The sequence below is a fragment of the Sycon ciliatum genome, chromosome 9 (assembly GCF_964019385.1).
Source record: "Sycon ciliatum chromosome 9, ocSycCili1.1, whole genome shotgun sequence".
NCBI classification, from domain to species: Eukaryota; Metazoa; Porifera; class Calcarea; order Leucosolenida; family Sycettidae; genus Sycon; species Sycon ciliatum.
In genome coordinates, this window is record NC_088651.1 from 2,328,101 (window position 1) to 2,347,865 (window position 19,765).

Below are 19,765 nucleotides of genomic sequence, written 5' to 3' on the forward strand. Positions count from 1 at the left end.
GACAGGGGTTGCAAGCCCCCAAAGCAGCGTTGCATGTCGCGAATGGCAGACCAGACAGCTTTGCCACTGAAACGTCCACGGTGCACCACCGCCGCTTTGTCCATCAACCAAGTTGTTTTTGCCTTCCGGATACCAGTACGAGCCCTGCCACGCGCTTCTTTGAACGCCCGGTGATCAGAGTCCCTGCCGCTTCTCAGCCATTGGCTATACAGGGTATTACGAGACTCCAGTAGAGGCTCCAATACAAGGGCATTGTCACGGAACCAATCTGGCATCCGCCGCTTGTCCCGACAAACCACCTGCTCCGCCGCGTCAACAACAGCCGACTTCACGGTACTCCACTTACAGTCCACAGATGAGGCGCGGTCATACGTGGCTAAACGAGATTCAAGACTAGCACAGTACTCAGCACGTACAGTAGCCACACGCTCAGCCTCCTCTTCACTCATGAATGGCTTCCGATTGAATTGGTGAACAGCAAACTTCCGCGGCCTGGAACGTGCATCATGATGGTACCGTTGCTGCACAACGTCAGGTAGCCGGTATTTCATGCGGACAAGACGGTGGTCTGTGCTACACTCTGCAGTGCGCATCACTTGACAGTCCATGCAACGTTTACGGTGTTGTTGGCGTACGAACACATAATCTATACAATGCCACTTCTGTGATCCAGGGTGTTGCCAGGTGTACATGTGAATGCGTTTCTTGGGAAACAGTGTGTTACATACTGCGAGCTGTTGACACGCCAAGAATGTGAGTAGTCGATGACCAGCATCGTTCACATCACCAACACCATGTGATCCATGCACTCCCTGCCACATCTCTAGTTGCTGTGGGCCAAAACCAACACGAGCGTTGAAATCCCCCAGGACGATGACGTCATCAGCAGAGTTGACATCGCTGAGAGCAGACTGGAACTGAGCAAAGAACTCTTCCTTGTCAGCATGGGGGGATCGAAACGTAGGAGCGTAACATGAAATCACTGACATCCACCCGTGCTCAAATCTCAACCTGGCCGTCACGATGCGCGATGAGACGGGCCTCCACTGGCAGCCTGCACGTTCAAATGCCTGCTTGGCCCTCCGACGCAGAACCAGCGCAACACCCTCGCCACGACGAAAATTTTCGTCAGGTACGGGGCGACCAGAGGCGAGTACAGTCGCATCGCCGATGTTGAAAGAGTCTCTCCCAAACCATTTGGTTTCCTGCAGGCCAGCCACTTCCACGTCAAACCTGGACAGCTCACGGATAACCAAGTCGATCTTTCTGTCCTCCACGACGGGCACAAAATTCAAATTTTCAAAATTCACTCGTCTCTTTGCCGTCTCGACCGGTCCGTCATTGTTGACCAGAGTGCGGACGTTCCAAGATCCAAAGGCCAATGTTCGCAGCCTTCCTCTCCTCCGCCTTCCTGACAGTACTCTCTGAGCTTCGCAGTTTGAAACCATTCGGGGGTCAGCTACACCACCGCGAATGGAGAGACGAGGACGACAACGGTCGTGACAGAAAAGAAACTGCCCTGGCGACCGCGCCGCGGAACCCTCGCCCCAGGAAATTTAGGAACACGCCAGGGGCGACTCTGGTGAACCCAGAGCCACCCCGTGGCCTAAGACTAGTAAGAAGAACGACGGAAAAACTTAGATAAATCGGAGCTACAAAAAAGTGCAACCGTCCCCTTCAAACACAAGGGGCACACACACATACACACACACACACACACACACACACACACACACACACACACACACACATACACACATACACACACACACACACACACACACACACACATACACACCCACACACATACACACACACACACACACACACACACACACATACACACACACACACACACACATACACACATACACACACACACACACACACACATATACACACACACACACATACACACACACACACATACACACATACACACACACACACACACACACACACACACACACACACACACATACACATACACACACACACACACACACACACACACACACACACATACACACATACACACACACACACATACTTGAAGTACACATCAAGTACAACTTTAAAACAGCCGACAGACACATGCAAGTACACACGCCAAGCACTACTAGTCAGAAGAGTAATACGGAGGACAGAGACCGTGAACAAGGATGGATGACTGTCTTGAGGCATGTTTTCGTTAGTACTTCACGTACAGTTGCGCTCACTGAAATCCGACCCGAAGTGCAAAAACAGACGCAGTCCTCCCAAGAGTGATTTACAATGTTTCTGTTGAGTGCTATTAAACGCATCACACGTTCTCCCTTGCACACTAGTTTGTACAGGATCAGACGCGGATTTGTCCACCGCAGATCCAAGGTACGTCTGATAGCACGGATACGGCACAATCATAAAAATGGCGTCAACTTGAATTCTGCCGGAACAGCACGGATAGTGCAGTCTTGGCATACTGTTAGGGATTACGTACTTTTGACGGCATTAATAGTGGAGTTACATATCCTTGGGGTCATGTACTCCTGGACGGGGAGTCTTGGTGCAGGGCAGGGAGTAGTAAAATACCTACTCCCTGGTACGGACCACCCCGGCACAAAGACAATACCCAGTATGATAAAACCCACCTTCCACATTTTAAACGAAATTCCATCCCAGCAGCTCAGCTTCGACCTTGGCAGTGGCCGGGTCCTGTACGTACACAAAGCACACATGCGGACACCATATTGTCACACAGTCAGACCTGTGCCTAAGCCGACCACTTGTGGTCATAGTACGTCCCCCAGCGTACTATGACCACAAGTGGAGTCCAGATAAGATGGGAGAAGGGGGGGGGGGGGGGGGGGGAGGTACTACTTTCGTGGACATGGAAATCAGGTCAAATTACTGAGGCCGGCGCCCTCAGTGCGTACAAAACGTTGCATGCAGTGCAAATGTTGATCCGATGCGACCAGCGCGATGCAGCGCATGTGTGTACCGCTTACCCACGGCTGAATGGCCAGCGCCCTGGGGCCGCTAGACGTGCGACCGGATTTCAATGTCCACGACAGTACATGTACAGAAGAGAAGGCATGCAGAGGAGGAGAGGGAAGGGCAGCACACACATATGACAGCACACACACCCACACTAGCTTACAAATCGAGCTGAGTACGCCGTGAGTGCAGGTTTCCCAGCATGGCGGCGCCGGCGTGATTGGCGTAGACCGGTGACGCGTTGTTAGACATGGAATGGACGGCGGGATAGTCGCCCTGGGCTTGTAGGTCACGCGGCGATACGTACGTTCCTGTGCTGTCCCACCGCTTCAGGTACGCCGCTGCACGGATCACGCCATATACACACAACAGACATATCTACGTTAGGGGTGAAAGGATTATGTCGTTTAGTCAATAAATTAGTCGAAAAAATCTAGTCGATTACGATTTTTCAAATCGCTACAGCATTTTCGTACGACATACTATACGGTACGACGAAATATCCGGCAGGTGCAGTGTGTCTACATGACTTTAGCTGCACGCAGCACATGTACCAGAGTACGAGTCGATGCGCACGTGCACGGAGGTGTCAATCAACGCGTGCAGCACGCACAGCGAGTTGCTCATGCTCTGGATACACACTACACGTGTACCCGGTAGGTCTACCTGATGTACTTTAGATCTATTGTGTGACACGCGGCTCTTTTCTCTGCACCGTGCACTGATTCGTACTCGCGAACTTTCGTTCCGGTTGCTTCACGGAACTCACTGTTCTGGACAAGTAGCCCTCAGAATCAGTTTGTGCCTGTGCGACGGTCGATGTTTCCATTATTTTTGTTCTCTTTGAAGTTCCAAAATTGATTGTAGTTGATGCAAAATGGTGAGTTTTGTCGTCAGTGGTGCTTAATCGATAATACTCGATAAGTAATCGATAAGTTTTGGATTAACCGCTAAGGAATATCCCTTAATCGTTTCACCCCTAGTCCACGTACACATAATGGCTACCGAGGGTAGCAGTGAGCCGGCTGTGAGAGTCCATGGAGGAGAAGAGAGGAAGAGTTCTTTACGTACACATAATGGCTACCGAGGGTAGCAGTGAGTCGGCTGTGAGAGCGCATGGAGGAGAAGAGAGGAAGAGTTCTTTACGTACACATAATGGCTACCGAGGGTAGCAGTGAGTCGGCTGTGAGAGCGCATGGAGGAGAAGAGAGGAAGAGTTCTTTACGTACACATAATGGCTACCGAGGGTAGCAGTGAGCCGGCTGTGAGAGTCCATGGAGGAGAAGAGAGGAAGAGTTCTTTACGTACACATAATGGCTACCGAGGGTAGAAGTGAGTCGGCTGTGAGAGTCCATGGAGGAGAAGAGAGGAAGAGTTCTTTACGTACACATAATGGCTACCGAGGGTAGCAGTGAGCCGGCTGTGAGAGTCCATGGAGGAGAAGAGAGGAAGAGTTCTTTACGTACACATAATGGCTACCGAGGGTAGCAGTGAGTCGGCTGTGAGAGCGCATGGAGGAGAAGAGAGGAAGAGTTCTTTACGTACACATAATGGCTACCGAGGGTAGCAGTGAGTCGGCTGTGAGAGCGCATGGAGGAGAAGAGAGGAAGAGTTCTTTACGTACACATAATGGCTACCGAGGGTAGCAGTGAGCCGGCTGTGAGAGTCCATGGAGGAGAAGAGAGGAAGAGTTCTTTACGTACACATAATGGCTACCGAGGGTAGAAGTGAGTCGGCTGTGAGAGTCCATGGAGGAGAAGAGAGGAAGAGTTCTTTACGTACACATAATGGCTACCGAGGGTAGCAGTGAGCCGGCTGTGAGAGTCCATGGAGGAGAAGAGAGGAAGAGTTCTTTACGTACACATAATGGCTACCGAGGGTAGCAGTGAGTCGGCTGTGAGAGCGCATGGAGGAGAAGAGAGGAAGAGTTCTTTACGTACACATAATGGCTACCGAGGGTAGCAGTGAGTCGGCTGTGAGAGTCCATGGAGGAGAAAAGAGGAAGAGTTCTTTACGTACCCATAATGGCTACCGAGGGTAGCAGTGAGCCGGCTGTGAGAGTCCATGGAGGAGAAGAGAGGAAGAGTTCTTTACGTACACATAATGGCTACCGAGGGTAGCAGTGAGTCGGCTGTGAGAGTCCATGGAGGAGAAGAGAGGAAGAGTTCTTTACGTACACATAATGGCTACCGAGGGTAGCAGTGAGTCGGCTGTGAGAGTCCATGGAGGAGAAAAGAGGAAGAGTTCTTTACGTACACATAATGGCTACCGAGGGTAGCAGTGAGCCGGCTGTGAGAGTTCATGGAGGAGAAGAGAGGAAGAGTTCTTTACGTACACATAATGGCTACCGAGGGTAGCAGTGAGTCGGCTGTGAGAGTCCATGGAGGAGAAGAGAGGAAGAGTTCTTTACGTACACATAATGGCCACCGAGGGTAGCAGTGAGTCGGCTGTGAGAGTCCATGGAGGAGAAGAGAGGACGAGTTCTTTACGTACACATAATGGCTACCGAGGGTAGCAGTGAGCCGGCTGTGAGAGTCCATGGAGGAGAAGAGAGGAAGAGTTCTTTACGTACACATAATGGCTACCGAGGGTAGCAGTGAGTCGGCTGTGAGAGTCCATGGAGGAGAAGAGAGGAAGAGTTCTTTATGTACACATAATGGCTACCGAGGGTAGCAGTGAGTCGGCTGTGAGAGCGCATGGGGGAGAAGAGAGGAAGAGTTCTTTACGTACACATAATGGCTACCGAGGGTAGCAGTGAGTCGGCTGTGAGAGCGCATGGAGGAGAAGAGAGGAAGAGTTTTTACGTACACATAATGGCTACCGAGGGTAGCAGTGAGTCGGCTGTGAGAGCGCATGGAGGAGAAGAGAGGAAGAGTTCTTTACGTACACATAATGGCTACCGAGGGTAGCAGTGAGTCGGCTGTGAGAGCGCATGGAGGAGAAGAGAGGAAGAGTTCTTTACGTCCACATAATGGCTACCGAGGGTAGCAGTGAGTCGGCTGTGAGAGTCCATGGAGGAGAAAAGAGGAAGAGTTCTTTACGTACACATAATGGCTACCGAGGGTAGCAGTGAGCCGGCTGTGAGAGCCCATGGAGGAGAAGAGAGGAAGAGTTCTTTACGTACACATAATGGCTACCGAGGGTAGCAGTGAGCCGGCTGTGAGAGTCCATGGAGGAGAAGAGAGGAAGAGTTCTTTACGTACACATAATGGCTACCGAGGGTAGCAGTGAGTCCGCTGTGAGAGTCCATGGAGGAGAAAAGAGGAAGAGTTCTTTACGTACACATACATGTACTTAAAAAAATGTGTATCACACACAGGGGTAGTGTTGTGTTTGCAAGTGAGTTATAATATATCTACTACACAGGTGGCTACTGTATTGCGCATGTTTTTATGCAAGTGCACATGCCTATGTAGAAAGGCAGAGAACAACAACAACAGCAACAACAACAACAACAGCAACAACAACAACAACAACAACAACAACAACAACAACAACAACAACAACAACAACAACAACAACAACAACAACAACAACAACAACAACAACAACAACAACAACAACAACAACAACAACAACAACAACAACAACAACAACAACAACAACAACAACAACAACAACAACAACAACAACAACAACAACAACAACAACAACAACAACAACAACAACAACAACAACAACAACAACAACAACAACAACAACAACAACAACAACAACAACAACAACAACAACAACAACAACAACAACAACAACAACAACAACAACAACAACAACAACAACAACAACAACCACTGGCTATCGTGAGAATAAAGATTTGAAACAACAACAACAACAACAACAACAACAACAACAACAACAACAACAACAACAACAACAACAACAACAACAACAACAACAACAACAACAACAACAACAACAACAACAACTTGACAGGACGCAGACAGCGGGTGCAGGTTGAAGGCACAACATCCGCCTTCATACCAATACCAGCAGGAGTGCCCCAGGGCTCGGTCCTGGGACCACTTCCGTTCCTGGCGTACACCATTAACCTGCCCACTGCCTGTGAAAATGCTACAACCTCGTGTAGCCAGTTCGCGGACGACACCGCACTAATTGCCATTGCAGGCAGCTACATTGAGTGTGAGGCTGCGCTACAAAGAAGCGTCGATGCCGCAGCAGAATGGCTAGAGCGCTGGCACCTGCTAGTCAATAAAACGAAAACCGTCATCCTCCCGTTCTACCATGCTAACCGACCCCCACCACGACTACCCGGAATAAAACTTGGCCAAACCCTATTAGAAACAGTAACACAACATCGTCACCTCGGCATCATCTTTCAGCACGACCTAAGATGGTCAGCCCACCTCGACTTTGTGCTGAAGAAAGCCGTAAAATATTTTAATATTCTCTTTAGGCTCAAATCAACTCTACACACTAAATCACTCTCTCTCATTTACAAAACGTATATCCTGCCTATAATTGAATATGCATGCATTGCTGTCACCCCGCTCTCAATCGCAGCCCTTGACCGTCTTGAGCGAATCCAGCGCAAGGCGGCCAGAATCTGCCTCCGTCTCCCCCTTTACACTCCTCTGGATCATTCAACACTGCTCCATCGGCTCAAATGGCCGACAATGTTCTCTCGCCGCAAAGTGAAGCTCACCCTTCTTGCTCACTCCATAAAATACCAATATGCCCCACAACACATACGCTTGCTCAACACCCCCGCTCAAGTTACGGCCCAGTACAGCATTCGACACGCACACACTTGGCACCTCCCACCCTCCAGAACCGATCGCTGTAAAGACTCCCCACTGTACAAGTCCCTAGAATACTACAATGCCCTCCCTGCTAGCAGTCGTGACGTCTCCTCCCCACCTGCTTTCAAACAAGAAATCTGCTCACTGCTGATTAACTCAATCTGCTCCTGCAGCGCTCACCCTCTCCCATACTTGTAAAGTTCAAAGTGATGTAAATCACTTTCCAACTGTTTAACCCACAATCTCACCTTCTCATCAATTTATCTCTTATTGGCGATGGTGCCATCGTGAGAATAAAAAATTCAAACAAACAACAACAACAACAACAACAACAACAACAACAACAACAACAACAACAACAACAACAACAACAACAACAACAACAACAACAACAACAACAACAACAACAACAACAACAACAACAACAACAACAACAACAACAACAACAACAAGAGAACATACATGTAGGTGACTACAAACAAACAAAAACACAAACAAACAAAAATGCTCGGATATTGCCTGTTGCTTTACCTGACCAAGAGTAATGTTCACTAAATGAGTCCTTGTGGTGTGCGTGAGTGCCAGTAAGGAAGCAAGAATGTGTATTGGCATGCTAGTCTGCAAGGGGAACATGACAGGTAGCATCAAGAGTCCATAATCCCCCCGGAGTGCGCAACTTCACTTATCAGATCTGGGACGGCGAAATCCATGCTGTATGTCATAGTGTGACATCATAAGTAGGGGAAGTGTGGACCGCGTCGACGGAATGACACAAGTCCGCCCAAAACATGACGGAGAGTCAACTTCGCTAATAACAACTGCGGATATAACGACAAATCGCGAATAACGACAGAATTTCCACGCCCAGAGCAAAGTCCCATCCAACTGTAATACATATAATGAGACTTCGGGTATAACGCCACTTCCCGAATAAGGACACTTTTCTGATGCCTCGCAGAGTGTCGTTATACACGAAGTTGACTGCACATCACGGACTACGCCGTCCCACAATCCCATCCCAGTTGCGCACTCTGGGGGAGTGTGGACTCTTGGTAGCACCTATTGTGGGCGGTGTAGCTGTGGCCACACTAGTTTTTGACACAGTAACAACAGTCTCAAATGCCCACAAATGCGCTTGAGAGAGGGGCCATGTACAGTCTGACCTCGCTTAACCGCACACATCCGTTTTCCACAAAATATCCAGATAGGCGAGGGACCCGGATAATCGAACACACATACTGTATGTATGCATGACATATGCTGTAAATCGGTAACCGTCGATTTTCTCCCGGATGGCGAGGGATCCGGATAAAAGAGGACCTCCGGATAAAAGAGGACCGGATAAGCGAGGTCTGACTGTATTCAACACATTCAACAACACAGAGATTCTTTGGCACTTGAATCGTCACGGAGGCCCTGCATGGGTCTTGCTTTCCCAAGATACGGTATCACAGTCGATGGGCAGTTGAGTCGACGTGTATACATTGGTATGCTGTGCTTGGTGAAATTCTAGCCTGGTCGTTCTTCGGCACTCCGTTCTTTGGCGCTACCCGCCAGTACTGTACAAGTCATACTCTCGGGGTTTCCTTACGGATGGCACTGGAGGACCTGCCGGCGTCATCCGAAGGCTCCCAGTCTCCAACGATTGCACCCGGCAGCTCAGGAGGCTCCTTCTTCGGTCTACAGGGGGAAAGAGGAACACACAAAGAGACAATATTCCTGATCAGCGATAGAAAAAGCAATTACCGTATATACGCCACACCGGAGTATAAGCCACACCGGAGTATAAGCTACACTGGAGTATAAGCCACACTGGAGTATAAGCCACACTGGAGTATAAGCCACACTGGAGTATAAGCCGCACTGGAGTATAAGCCACACTGGAGTATAAGCCACACCGGAGTATAAGCCACACCGGAGTATAAGCCACACCGGAGTATAAGCCACACTGGAGAGTCAGCCGCACCCAGATGTTTTTGCCACGAAATACAGACATCGACTAGGCTTTTCCACATTACGCGAAAAAAAATCGGCAAGATGCGGATGCAAAACTCGATTTTTTCGGGGAGTGATGTTTTTGTCTCCAAAAAAATTTACAAGATGCAAAAGGACCCCATTTTAAATGCTTTGAGGCCTAAAATAGCTGAAAATACCCCCCAAAAATTGGAAGATGTTTTTTTCTGGGACGATGCGATTTTACCCCCAAGATGCAAAAAGATGCAAAACGTAATGTGGAAAAGCCTAACATCGACCCTGTACTAGTATTTCAGTTCATTTGACCTTCCTAGTACATGTCTACATCGCACTGACTGTTCTGTGGTGAAGAACGAGTGTGTACGCCAGTGTCCGGACAACTGGACCTCCAACTGGCAACGCCATGACGGCAGAAAAATGCAAATTGAAAAGCATTGGTACGAGAGTGTAGCCCTGACGCAAGCCATTCCTCACAGATATGTCGGGTCAGCTTGCCATCCACCCGAACAGAAGCAGTCATGCCGTTGTGGAGGGACTGGATGATGCGGAGGATTGCCGGTGGAATACCAAGCTTCCGGAGAACCTGCCACGAGCGCTGCACGCGGGATACTGTCAGAATACGGGCAAGCAGCTTGCCGACAACGTCCAAGAGACTGATGCCCCGCCAGTTACCACAGTGGTGTAGATCACCCTTCTTGGAGATGGGCACAACCACTGCATCACACCAATCATCGACTACAGTGCCTTCGAGCCAGGAGTTACGCATGATGGTCGGGATGCGACTGGGTAGGTCTTTGCCACCATGTAGGACCATGGCTGGTCGAATACCCGACTGACCGTCAGCTCTACCCGCTTTCATGGTCTGCTGTGCAGCCTCTAGCTCAGTAACAGTAGGTAGCTGGTCCAGCTCAGGAATAACAGGGCGATCCGCCATCATCTCGACCACAGCCGTGTCAAACTCACTCTCAACGTTCAGCACACCTTGAAAGTGCTGCAGCCATCTTCCACTGACAGCCTCAGGTCCATCACTCAACGTGCCATCTTCCAAATACACAGCAGACAGTTGCATTGGACGGTGGCCTCGATGGAGTGTCTCAACTTGCGGACTGCAGCCCTACGAACGGAACAATTGTTAGCAGCATTTTCAGCTTGGGATGCGATGTCTCCAATCCAAGTTTCCTTGGCACTCCTTACAGCCTTCCCCCCCTCACTCTTCTGCAACATGACATCTCAAACGGAATTCTTGATATCAATCAGCGGAAGAAGCACACACATACATACACACACACACACACACACGCACACACACACACACACACGCACACACACACACACACACACACACGCACACGCACACGCACACCCACACACACACACACACACACACACGCACACACACACACACACACACACACACACACACACACACACACACACACACACATACTCATACTTCGAAGTACTCATACTCCTGCCCATCGCTGAAGCGATGATAGCGCACAAGTTGCTATGTTAGACATAGCAACTTGTGCTGGCAGTACACCATTCAACAGGTTGCAAGGCTGATGAATTGTCCGCCACTAACTTTAGCCACACTTACACCCACCTACACACACAGTGACACACACCCACACACACATACACACACACACACACACACACACACACACACACACACACACACACACACGAATACCCCCCCCCCCCCCCCCACACACACACACAAAATAGCACTCACGGAATCTTATTACTAGCGGTGAAGCTAAGACTAGTCTGTAGCACGGCTCGTCGGATGCTGCCCCTGTCGAAAGCATTGCCGTCACCAAGCGCTGGCTTGTTGTTCCTGATTGATTTGCGCATACGACGAACGCTGACCCGAGCTGGCCCGATGCTCCGACTAGGCAGCACTCTCAGGATGCTGGTATTGACCGGGGCGGACTGAACGGAGGTACTCAGTGTATGGGAGTGCTCTCCCGCTTCACCGAACATAGAGTCGGGTCTTTTAGGCAAAGCCCGTTCTCTGAATTCTCCATTCCTGAACGCAGCCGTACTCGTGTACCTGGGAAATACTTCCATGTTCATGTTGCCTGCCGAGCGGGCGCTCGACCGTCACGCCAGCGTGTTTCCGTATACCTGCGGGTGGATACGTCGACAGTGCACTAAAGGAGAATCCACGAAGGGGCTTATCACCAGCAATCACAATATTCACCTTCCTGTCGCCTGAAAATAATTGCTTCCCTCGACTTGTCGAGGATTTTCACATCGCTTGTTTCGAAAGCTTCTCCTTTTCGAAATTTCTCTTCGAATGCAACTGTCTCCCCATCGTCACGACCGGGTCTGGCCATAAGCATGATCTTGCTGTCCATATAAAAACAACTTCATCCATTCTTGGGAGCTGCATAACTGGTGGGGTCCAAGTCCGAGCACATACGGTGGGTGTAGGAATACTGGGATGCCCGATTGAGCGAACTCGGTCGCCAGTTAGTTCCGTCAATACAATCCGTGCACGTGGATAGGTCCCTCTGCGGATCTAGAGATGTACCAGTCTGAGTCCCCATACTAGGCCATATGCGACATGCCCTCAACTGAGCTTGCCCCTTTCTGGCTGGGCAAGTAAATAGTTCACGGAGCATGAGTAGAGTCGGAGCCAAAGAAATCCGACCCCCGTTCCATTTTATTATTAATTTTTGAATACCATCATTCCCACAGGCACTAGGCTAGGCCACATGATGCACGCGCGCACGGTCCAAAAACCCTCCGAGGACCGACGAGGCGAGCTAGGGCTGGACGGATTTCTTTGGATGTAACGGTTACTGCAGATTTACCATGTTCGCTGATGTAGTGTAAGTAAGATCTATTTTTACAGTCGGCCGCCGCGGCGTGTAGATGATCTACGTTTTTCAACAAGACATCTCTTCTTGGTTTCACCATGTTCGCTAGTCACTCAAGCTGTGTTCGCTAGGCACTAAATCTTGCACACCTCCTATCGCAGCCTCCTACAGACTACAGTCCTAGTTCGGGTACAGTAGCTCGTACATGGTGCAGCAGAACTAAAAGTAGAAAGGAGAACTAGAAGTACAGGCGATAGTGTGTATTACTGCCTTGCCATGTTTGATTGATTGATTGATTGATTGTCATAATGAGCCCACTCAAGTCCAAGAAACTTTTTTTATTTTGGCAAACTGTTTGGGAGCCTATCCAGGGTAGGGACCGGCGAATTCTGCTCGAAAAGGTGGCAGATTCTGCTCGAAAAGCAGTAAAATTGGCAGAACCATACAAACCTTATGGCGGGCAATTCCTCGAATTCTGCTCCATTTCTTTATCCACATACCAAACACAACAGAACAACAAGGACAATCAAGGCTTGTTTGCTGCTACTTTTTAAAAGTTTCATGCTTACGCAATCATCAGGCAACATCCAACACCAAACATGCATGAAACTTACCAGAAAAAGTACCGAATTCTGCCAATTTTTTTCTGCCGGCAGAATCCGCTGGACCCTAATCCAGGGGCTTTCCTGTGGAGGAAGAAGAGGAAACTGGGTGTGAGTACATTACAGTCATGTACATACGTGTATAGTCTGGTCCACAACAGAGAGGATTCCCAGATTGCCGTTTAAAGGGCTCAACGCCACAAAGATGGAGCAATACAACAAAGGCAGAAGAGAACATTGACAACAGGCTGGGTTACTGTTGCAATGCTGCGTGTCACGCAGTTTGCACATCGCAAATCTCAGGCAATCCTCAGACAACTGATCGTCTGTACATCGTCTGGCTACAAACGTATTACTAGTATACCCAGGCAAGTAGCATAGTGTGACATTAGACTAGTGAGACATGGTGCGAATGGTGTCAATTTTACATGGGAGGCGAAAAGAAGGGAGGGGAGGAGAGGTGACAGCCAAGTTTCAGTTGGTTGTTTGGTTTATTTCAATTCCCTCAATAAACGGGAACTAGGCCCAATGATATGAAGGCGAATGGATAAGCCGAATTTTCAATGACGGAAGGTAGGCCCTGGTGGCGGCAGGCAGGTGACTAGTCACACCAGAAGATGATCTAGACTTCACCTTTTTATGTCACACTTTTATGTCACACTGTTGCCTGATGACTGCGTGACCATGAAACCTGAAGTAGCAGCAAACAAGCCTTGTTGTCCTTGTTGTTCTGTTCTGTATGTCACACTGCGGCCAAACCTCATCGCTGTATACCATATCAGCAAGAGTTCCCCCAAGGGAGCATACTCGGCCCTACACTCTTCCTGATTTACGTGAACGACGCCTCAGAGACCCTGTCACCCGGAGCCCACCTGGAGGCGTACGCCGACGATACTACCTTGTATAGCCTGATATCCCTCGACACATCCCCCAGCCGACGCAGCATTGAGCCTCCAGACTTCTGTTGATCGCTTGCATCAGTGGGGCCGCATGTAACAGTATAGACTTGATTGATTGGAGAATTCCCCGAATGATGTTCAAACCAGAGGTTATAAAGCAAAAGAAAGGCGAGAACCGCAGGAGTGAGAATAGTAGGAACACAAGGTGTTACCATAAGACAAGCAAGGAGTGTCAAGGTAAAACTATTACACTCTCCCGGCCCCATAGGAAGCCCAAGGTTCTATTAGATAACACAATCCAGTTAGGAGATGCAATTGTGGAAAGGGGAATACGAGAGAGCTTGGAAGCTCAGGGCCCTACGCTATGCTTTTTTGCCTAGCTCATCGTACATGTTATAAGAACTCATGGAAATGTTTTTTTTTCCGTTGATTGGCCACATCATTGTATTGCAAAAACGTTTCAATCAGTTTGAATATTATGAGTTAGGCAAAAGTATTTGCAGAATTTATTGCAGATTGTCATTTCTTTAATATCATCTACTTTTGGTTTACTCCTTCTTCTCTTTTTATCTCCTTATATTGTAAATCAACAAATTTTGGCCGATGAGAAACTTTGGCCGATGAGAAACGAAACTTTTCGCCGTCATTAAACTTTGGCCGATTGGAGTTTTCATAAAGAAATCGATCGGTACTTTTGCTCTCACATGCATCCATTGCTCAATCATGCATCATTATTTTGCCTCTGTGACAAACTTTGGCCTGCGATTTACTTTGGCCGGTTGGTACCAAGCGGCGAAATCAGCGAAATAAAATCGCCAGCGAAAATTAGTTGATTTTAATACAGTAATCGGATTTTCTGGCCTTTTTGTAGTAATACATGTACATTGACCTGTTGAGCCAATGACGACGCCGAATGCATGGTTGCCTGTGGAGCACATTACATAACTTTACAGTCTCCTAAAATACGTATCCTGTCCGACGGCAAAAGAGGCTGCAGATTTAGTTTTTCTGCGCGTCGACGGGATGTCTGTCCTGACGTTTCCTGGGACCGGCGCTGACTCTGCCGATCACGGGCATTCTGGACTCGACGGGTTGTCTGTCCTGACGATTCCGGGGACCGGCTTAGACTCTGCCGATCACGGGCGTTCTGGACTCGACGGGATCTCTCTTCCGACGTTTCCTGTGACCGGCGCTGAATCGCTCGTTCACGCTTATTTTGGAGACGACGGGATCTCTCTTCAAAAGTATGTTTATGCTCACGCATCCTATCACCTATTCGGCGTCTATTCTAATTTAATTTCCTCCTCGTCTCCCTATTTCTTTCCAAATCTCCCTCTACATCAGGAAGTCGTACACATAATACGACGAATATTGGTACGGTACGGGACAGATACAGGAGCCGGTACATATTGTGGACAGCTGTTATGTACAATCCTGTAGAGCCTTTGTAGTCACAGATACGGGACAGATACGGGACAGATACGGGACAGATACGGGATAGCTCCAGGCGTGACACAAACAAACAAACACACAAACAAACACCAAATTAAAGCTGTGTGGACCCTGGCTAGCGCCAGACGTTACTGAAGTAACGTCTTCTGCATAGCTACGGGAATTAAATAATCACTCATGCACATGCATAACCACATTGAAGTGTAATCCAACTCAACTCCATCACTCTCACAAGGAGATGACGCAAAACTATATCAGTCTATAACATATTATTAACTATCTCAGTAAGAGATGCATATGGCTCAGCCCAGTTAGATCAAGGCTGCTGTCGTTGTGAGGCTAGATAGTTCTGCAGCGGTTTAATATTCCGACCAGACTCATCACATAGGTTGCCAGCGGGCTCCCACGTAGCTTCGCTGCTGGGGTAACCCTTCCAATGCACCAGGAAGTGTTGCTCACCACTGCGGTGTCGGTGATTCAAAACGGCTTCGACAACATAGCGTGTGTGTCCATCTAGATCTGTGAAGGGCGGAGGCGGGGGTTGGTGTCTTCCAGGAATCGTGTTCTCTTCGTAGCGTTTAAGAGCAGTGACATTAAACACGGGATGGCAGCGAAGTTCACGGGGTAGTTCCAAGCGAAAAGCATTCGCTCCAATCTTAGCCTGGATACGATACGGACCAAATCACTTGGGTTGCAACTTCCGAGAGGGCTGGCCACGAGCTTCCGGAGTCAGTAGAAAGTCTCTGTAGACAAGAACGCTATCACCAACCTTCAAATCACTGGGCGTTCTCGTCTGGTCTGCGTATAGAGCTTGCCTTACCTGGGCGTCGAGCATTGCATCTCGAGCTATCCTTAGTGCGGCTTCCTGCTCATGAAGCCAATCGACCGAATCACTCCTTTCCCCTCCCGTAAGAATGAATTCGGGCGGGGACTTAGGGTCAAACCCATAGTTCAGATAAAACGGTGTATTAGCTACAGATGACTGTTGTGAACTATTAATTGCAAACTCGCAGAGTGGTAGAAGCGAATCCCAATTGTCCTGTCTCAAGTTCACAAATGCTCTTAGAACATCTCCCACTTGCCGGTTAACTCTCTCTGTCAAACCATCCGTTTGAGGGTGGTTAGCAGTGCTGAATGCCAATTTAGTTCCTAGCTGAGAGAATACGTCTTTGAAAAAAGCTGCAGTGAATCGTGGATCGCGATCGGAAACAATGGTCGATCTCAGCCCGTGCAGACGAAACACGTTTTGAATGTACAGTTGAGCGCTGCCCTTAGCATCAATCTTCGAGTTTGTTGGAACAAGATGTACGCATTTCGTAAGTCGGTCCACAAAGGTGTAAATTGCGTCGAAGCCACGAGAAGTAAGGGGCAATCCAACAATAAAATCCATTGAGATATCCTGACAAGGACTATTAGGTATTGGAAGTGACTGGAGAAGCCCTGTTCGTGGCTGACCTCCCTTCGTTCGCTGGCAGAGATCACAGGTTTTGACAAATCTCTTGATATCGAGACCCATTCGGGGCCAGTAGAAAAAACGTGCTAGGCGGAAGTACGTTCGATCACGACCCGGGTGGCCAGCCGTTGCACACTCATGGTGTTCTTGAATGAGCTTTAACCGGACACCGCACTGTGGTATGCACAACCGGTTATTGGGGGATGCCTTGAGATACAAGCGATCAGTGGATTCGTCCCAATAATAGCGATCATGCAAATTATCTCGGAGAGAATGCTTCAATCTTTCTATGATGGGAGTTAGCTCTTTGTCTCTCTGGTAGGCATCTGATATTATATTGGACACGTCATCATTCATTGCTAAAGCATACTCAATAGCATTCAAACGTGGTACTGCATTCTCCACGAGGTTACTCTCATGGAGATCTGGGCGACGCGAAAGGGGATCTGCAGGGTTCTCTCTGCCGGGTCTGTGACGGACTGTGTAGTCATAGTCAGCTAGGAATTCAACCCATTGCGCCTCTCTCTTTGTAATGCTTGGTTTTGTTTTCAGATAAACTACCGCCATGTTGTCTGTAATGACCTCAAAGTGTTGAAAGAGGTAGATGCGCCAGGTCTTTAGCGCAAACACTACGGCCAATGTTTCTCTTTCTGTAGCTGTATAATTCTGTTCAGCAGCAGACAATTTTCGGCTAGCATAAGCCACTGGATGCCAGGCATCTTCCTCTAGTTCTTGGAGAAGAACACATCCCAAGGCGAAATCGCTTGCATCTGTTACCACTCTGAATGGTCGGTTCACATCAGCCAGCCGCAATAGGGGCGCATTCAACAAGGCATGCTTTAGCGATTCAAAGGCATGTTGCCGAGAGCTATTTCACTCGAATCGTGCATGTTTTCCCGTTATCTCCTCTAAGTTCTTAGAGAGCGATGAGTATTGATCTATGAATCGCCTAAAATAATTCGTAAATCCAAGAAATTGCCTCACCTCTGTGACGGAAGTCGGAGCGGGCCAGACCTTTACTGCGGCAATCTTGTCTGGGTCAGGGCGATGTGCAGTCCATCGATGCAATGTCCCAGGAACCGCACACTCTCCACGCCAAATTCACATTTTGACCGTTTGCAAAATAACTGGTTGTCCCGGAGCACGCTCAATACCGACCGGACATGCTGCATATGCTCCGACCACGTTTTGCTGAAGATGAGTATGTCATCTAGGAACACGACTACGAACTCCCTCAGATATGGTTGAAGAATCGTATTCATCATGGATTGAAATGTTGCCGGTGCATTGGTGAGACCAAATCCCATGACCCTAAATTGGTAATGCCCAAAGGGAGTGTTAACCGCGGTTTTGGGCACGTCCTCAGCTTGAATGCGTATCTGATTATACCCTGATCGGAGGTCTAGTTTCGTGAAGTACCTAGCGCCCTGTACGGTATCGAATAAATCATCCACATTGGGCAAGCACGCCTTGTTCTTAACAGTTATCTTGTTTAGCTCCCTCCAATCACAGACCATGCGTAACGAACCATCAGCTTTCTTGACAAAAAACACCGGTGCACCAAAGGGGGACTTACTTGGTTCTACGAAACCCTTTTTCAAGAGTTCTGTGAGCTGTTTCTTCAATTCCTCCATTTCTGGCCTGGGCAGGCGATAGGCAGGTCGCGGTGGGGGTGATGAGCCTTCGGAATTCCTCCAGGCGGATTTCGTGGTCTACAGACCTCTTTGGTGGGAGTCTAGCTGGCAGATCATCCGGGAAAAGATCGTCATAGTCACGGAACATGGCCTTGAGATCTGGGTGCTCGTTCTGAGTGGATTTGTCGGGAGGTTCCTTGCCAATGCCGTCTTCTACGCTGACCCACGCCAGAACACCTTCGTCTCCACTCCTAAGAGCATGCCTAGCCTGACGACCAGATATGAACATCGCCTCCACAGGAGCGGTCGGTTCGCTTTGACTGGGCGACGCACAAGGCAAACCATTCGAGTTCAACCTGACTTCATTCGTCCGGAAGTTTATGTCTGGATTGTTACGCGTTAACAAAGGTTTCCCCAATATAGCGTCATAGCGATAAAGGGGGAACACCGTGAAGGTTTGGTTATCGCTGAAGTCGCCTACGATAACCTTCAATTCATGGGTCGTCTCCATGGGAAACGACAGATGAATTCAAGCGAGATGTTACACCAACTATTGAGGCCCAGGTTACCAGCGTCAATGTGGAAACGGAACATGAGCTCCTGCGTGTAGAAGGCAAAATCAACGGTCGTCGCGCGCTTATGTTAATAGATTCGGGCTCGACCCATGATTTCATTGCCGAACAGTTTGCCAGGAGAGTTAACCTGCCAACCGAAATTGACTCGGAAAACCTGAATGTCACGCTGGCTGATGGAGCATCAAGCTCGTTTCCCATGGAGACGACCCATGAATTGAAGGTTATCGTAGGCGACTTCAGCGATAACCAAACCGTCACAGTGCCCAGGCCAGAAATGGAGGAATTGAAGAAACAGCTCACAGAACTCTTGAAAAAGGGTTTCGTAGAACCAAGTAAGTCCCCCTTTGGTGCACCGGTGTAGTGAGGGCGCTGGCCATGGTCATGCCGACACCGGATTTCAATATTCACGACAGTACAATACCGGTAGTGTACTGCTCCCTGTTTAGAATCAATTAGTGTGAGACGGTGTGTGTGTGGGTGAGTGCACATGTGGGGGTGTTTTGAGTGTGCGTATTCATGTTTCACCATATGCACCCAGCACCTAAGACGGCAACGTCTGTAGGGCTTTCCCTATCAAAAATAATAAATTCTACTACTACTACTACCTAG

At 48.8% G+C, this 19,765-nt stretch overlaps 1 protein-coding gene across 1 annotated transcript in view; it reads right to left on the reverse strand.

Moving 5' to 3' along the window:
- The window catches only part of LOC135825022 (transmembrane channel-like protein 7), a 42,106-nt gene extending 29,936 nt beyond the window's left edge, over positions 1-12,170 (reverse strand). Inside the window, exons 1-4 of the mRNA XM_065337758.1 lie at positions 11,449-12,170; positions 9,328-9,416; positions 3,140-3,317; positions 2,631-2,694 (exon numbers count right to left, since the gene is read on the reverse strand). Of these exons, the coding sequence (XP_065193830.1) occupies positions 2,631-2,694; positions 3,140-3,317; positions 9,328-9,416; positions 11,449-11,792 (675 nt within the window). The 5' untranslated portion in view covers positions 11,793-12,170. The remainder of the gene's footprint in view (positions 1-2,630; positions 2,695-3,139; positions 3,318-9,327; positions 9,417-11,448) is intronic.
- Positions 12,171-19,765: the final 7,595 nt, after the last annotated feature.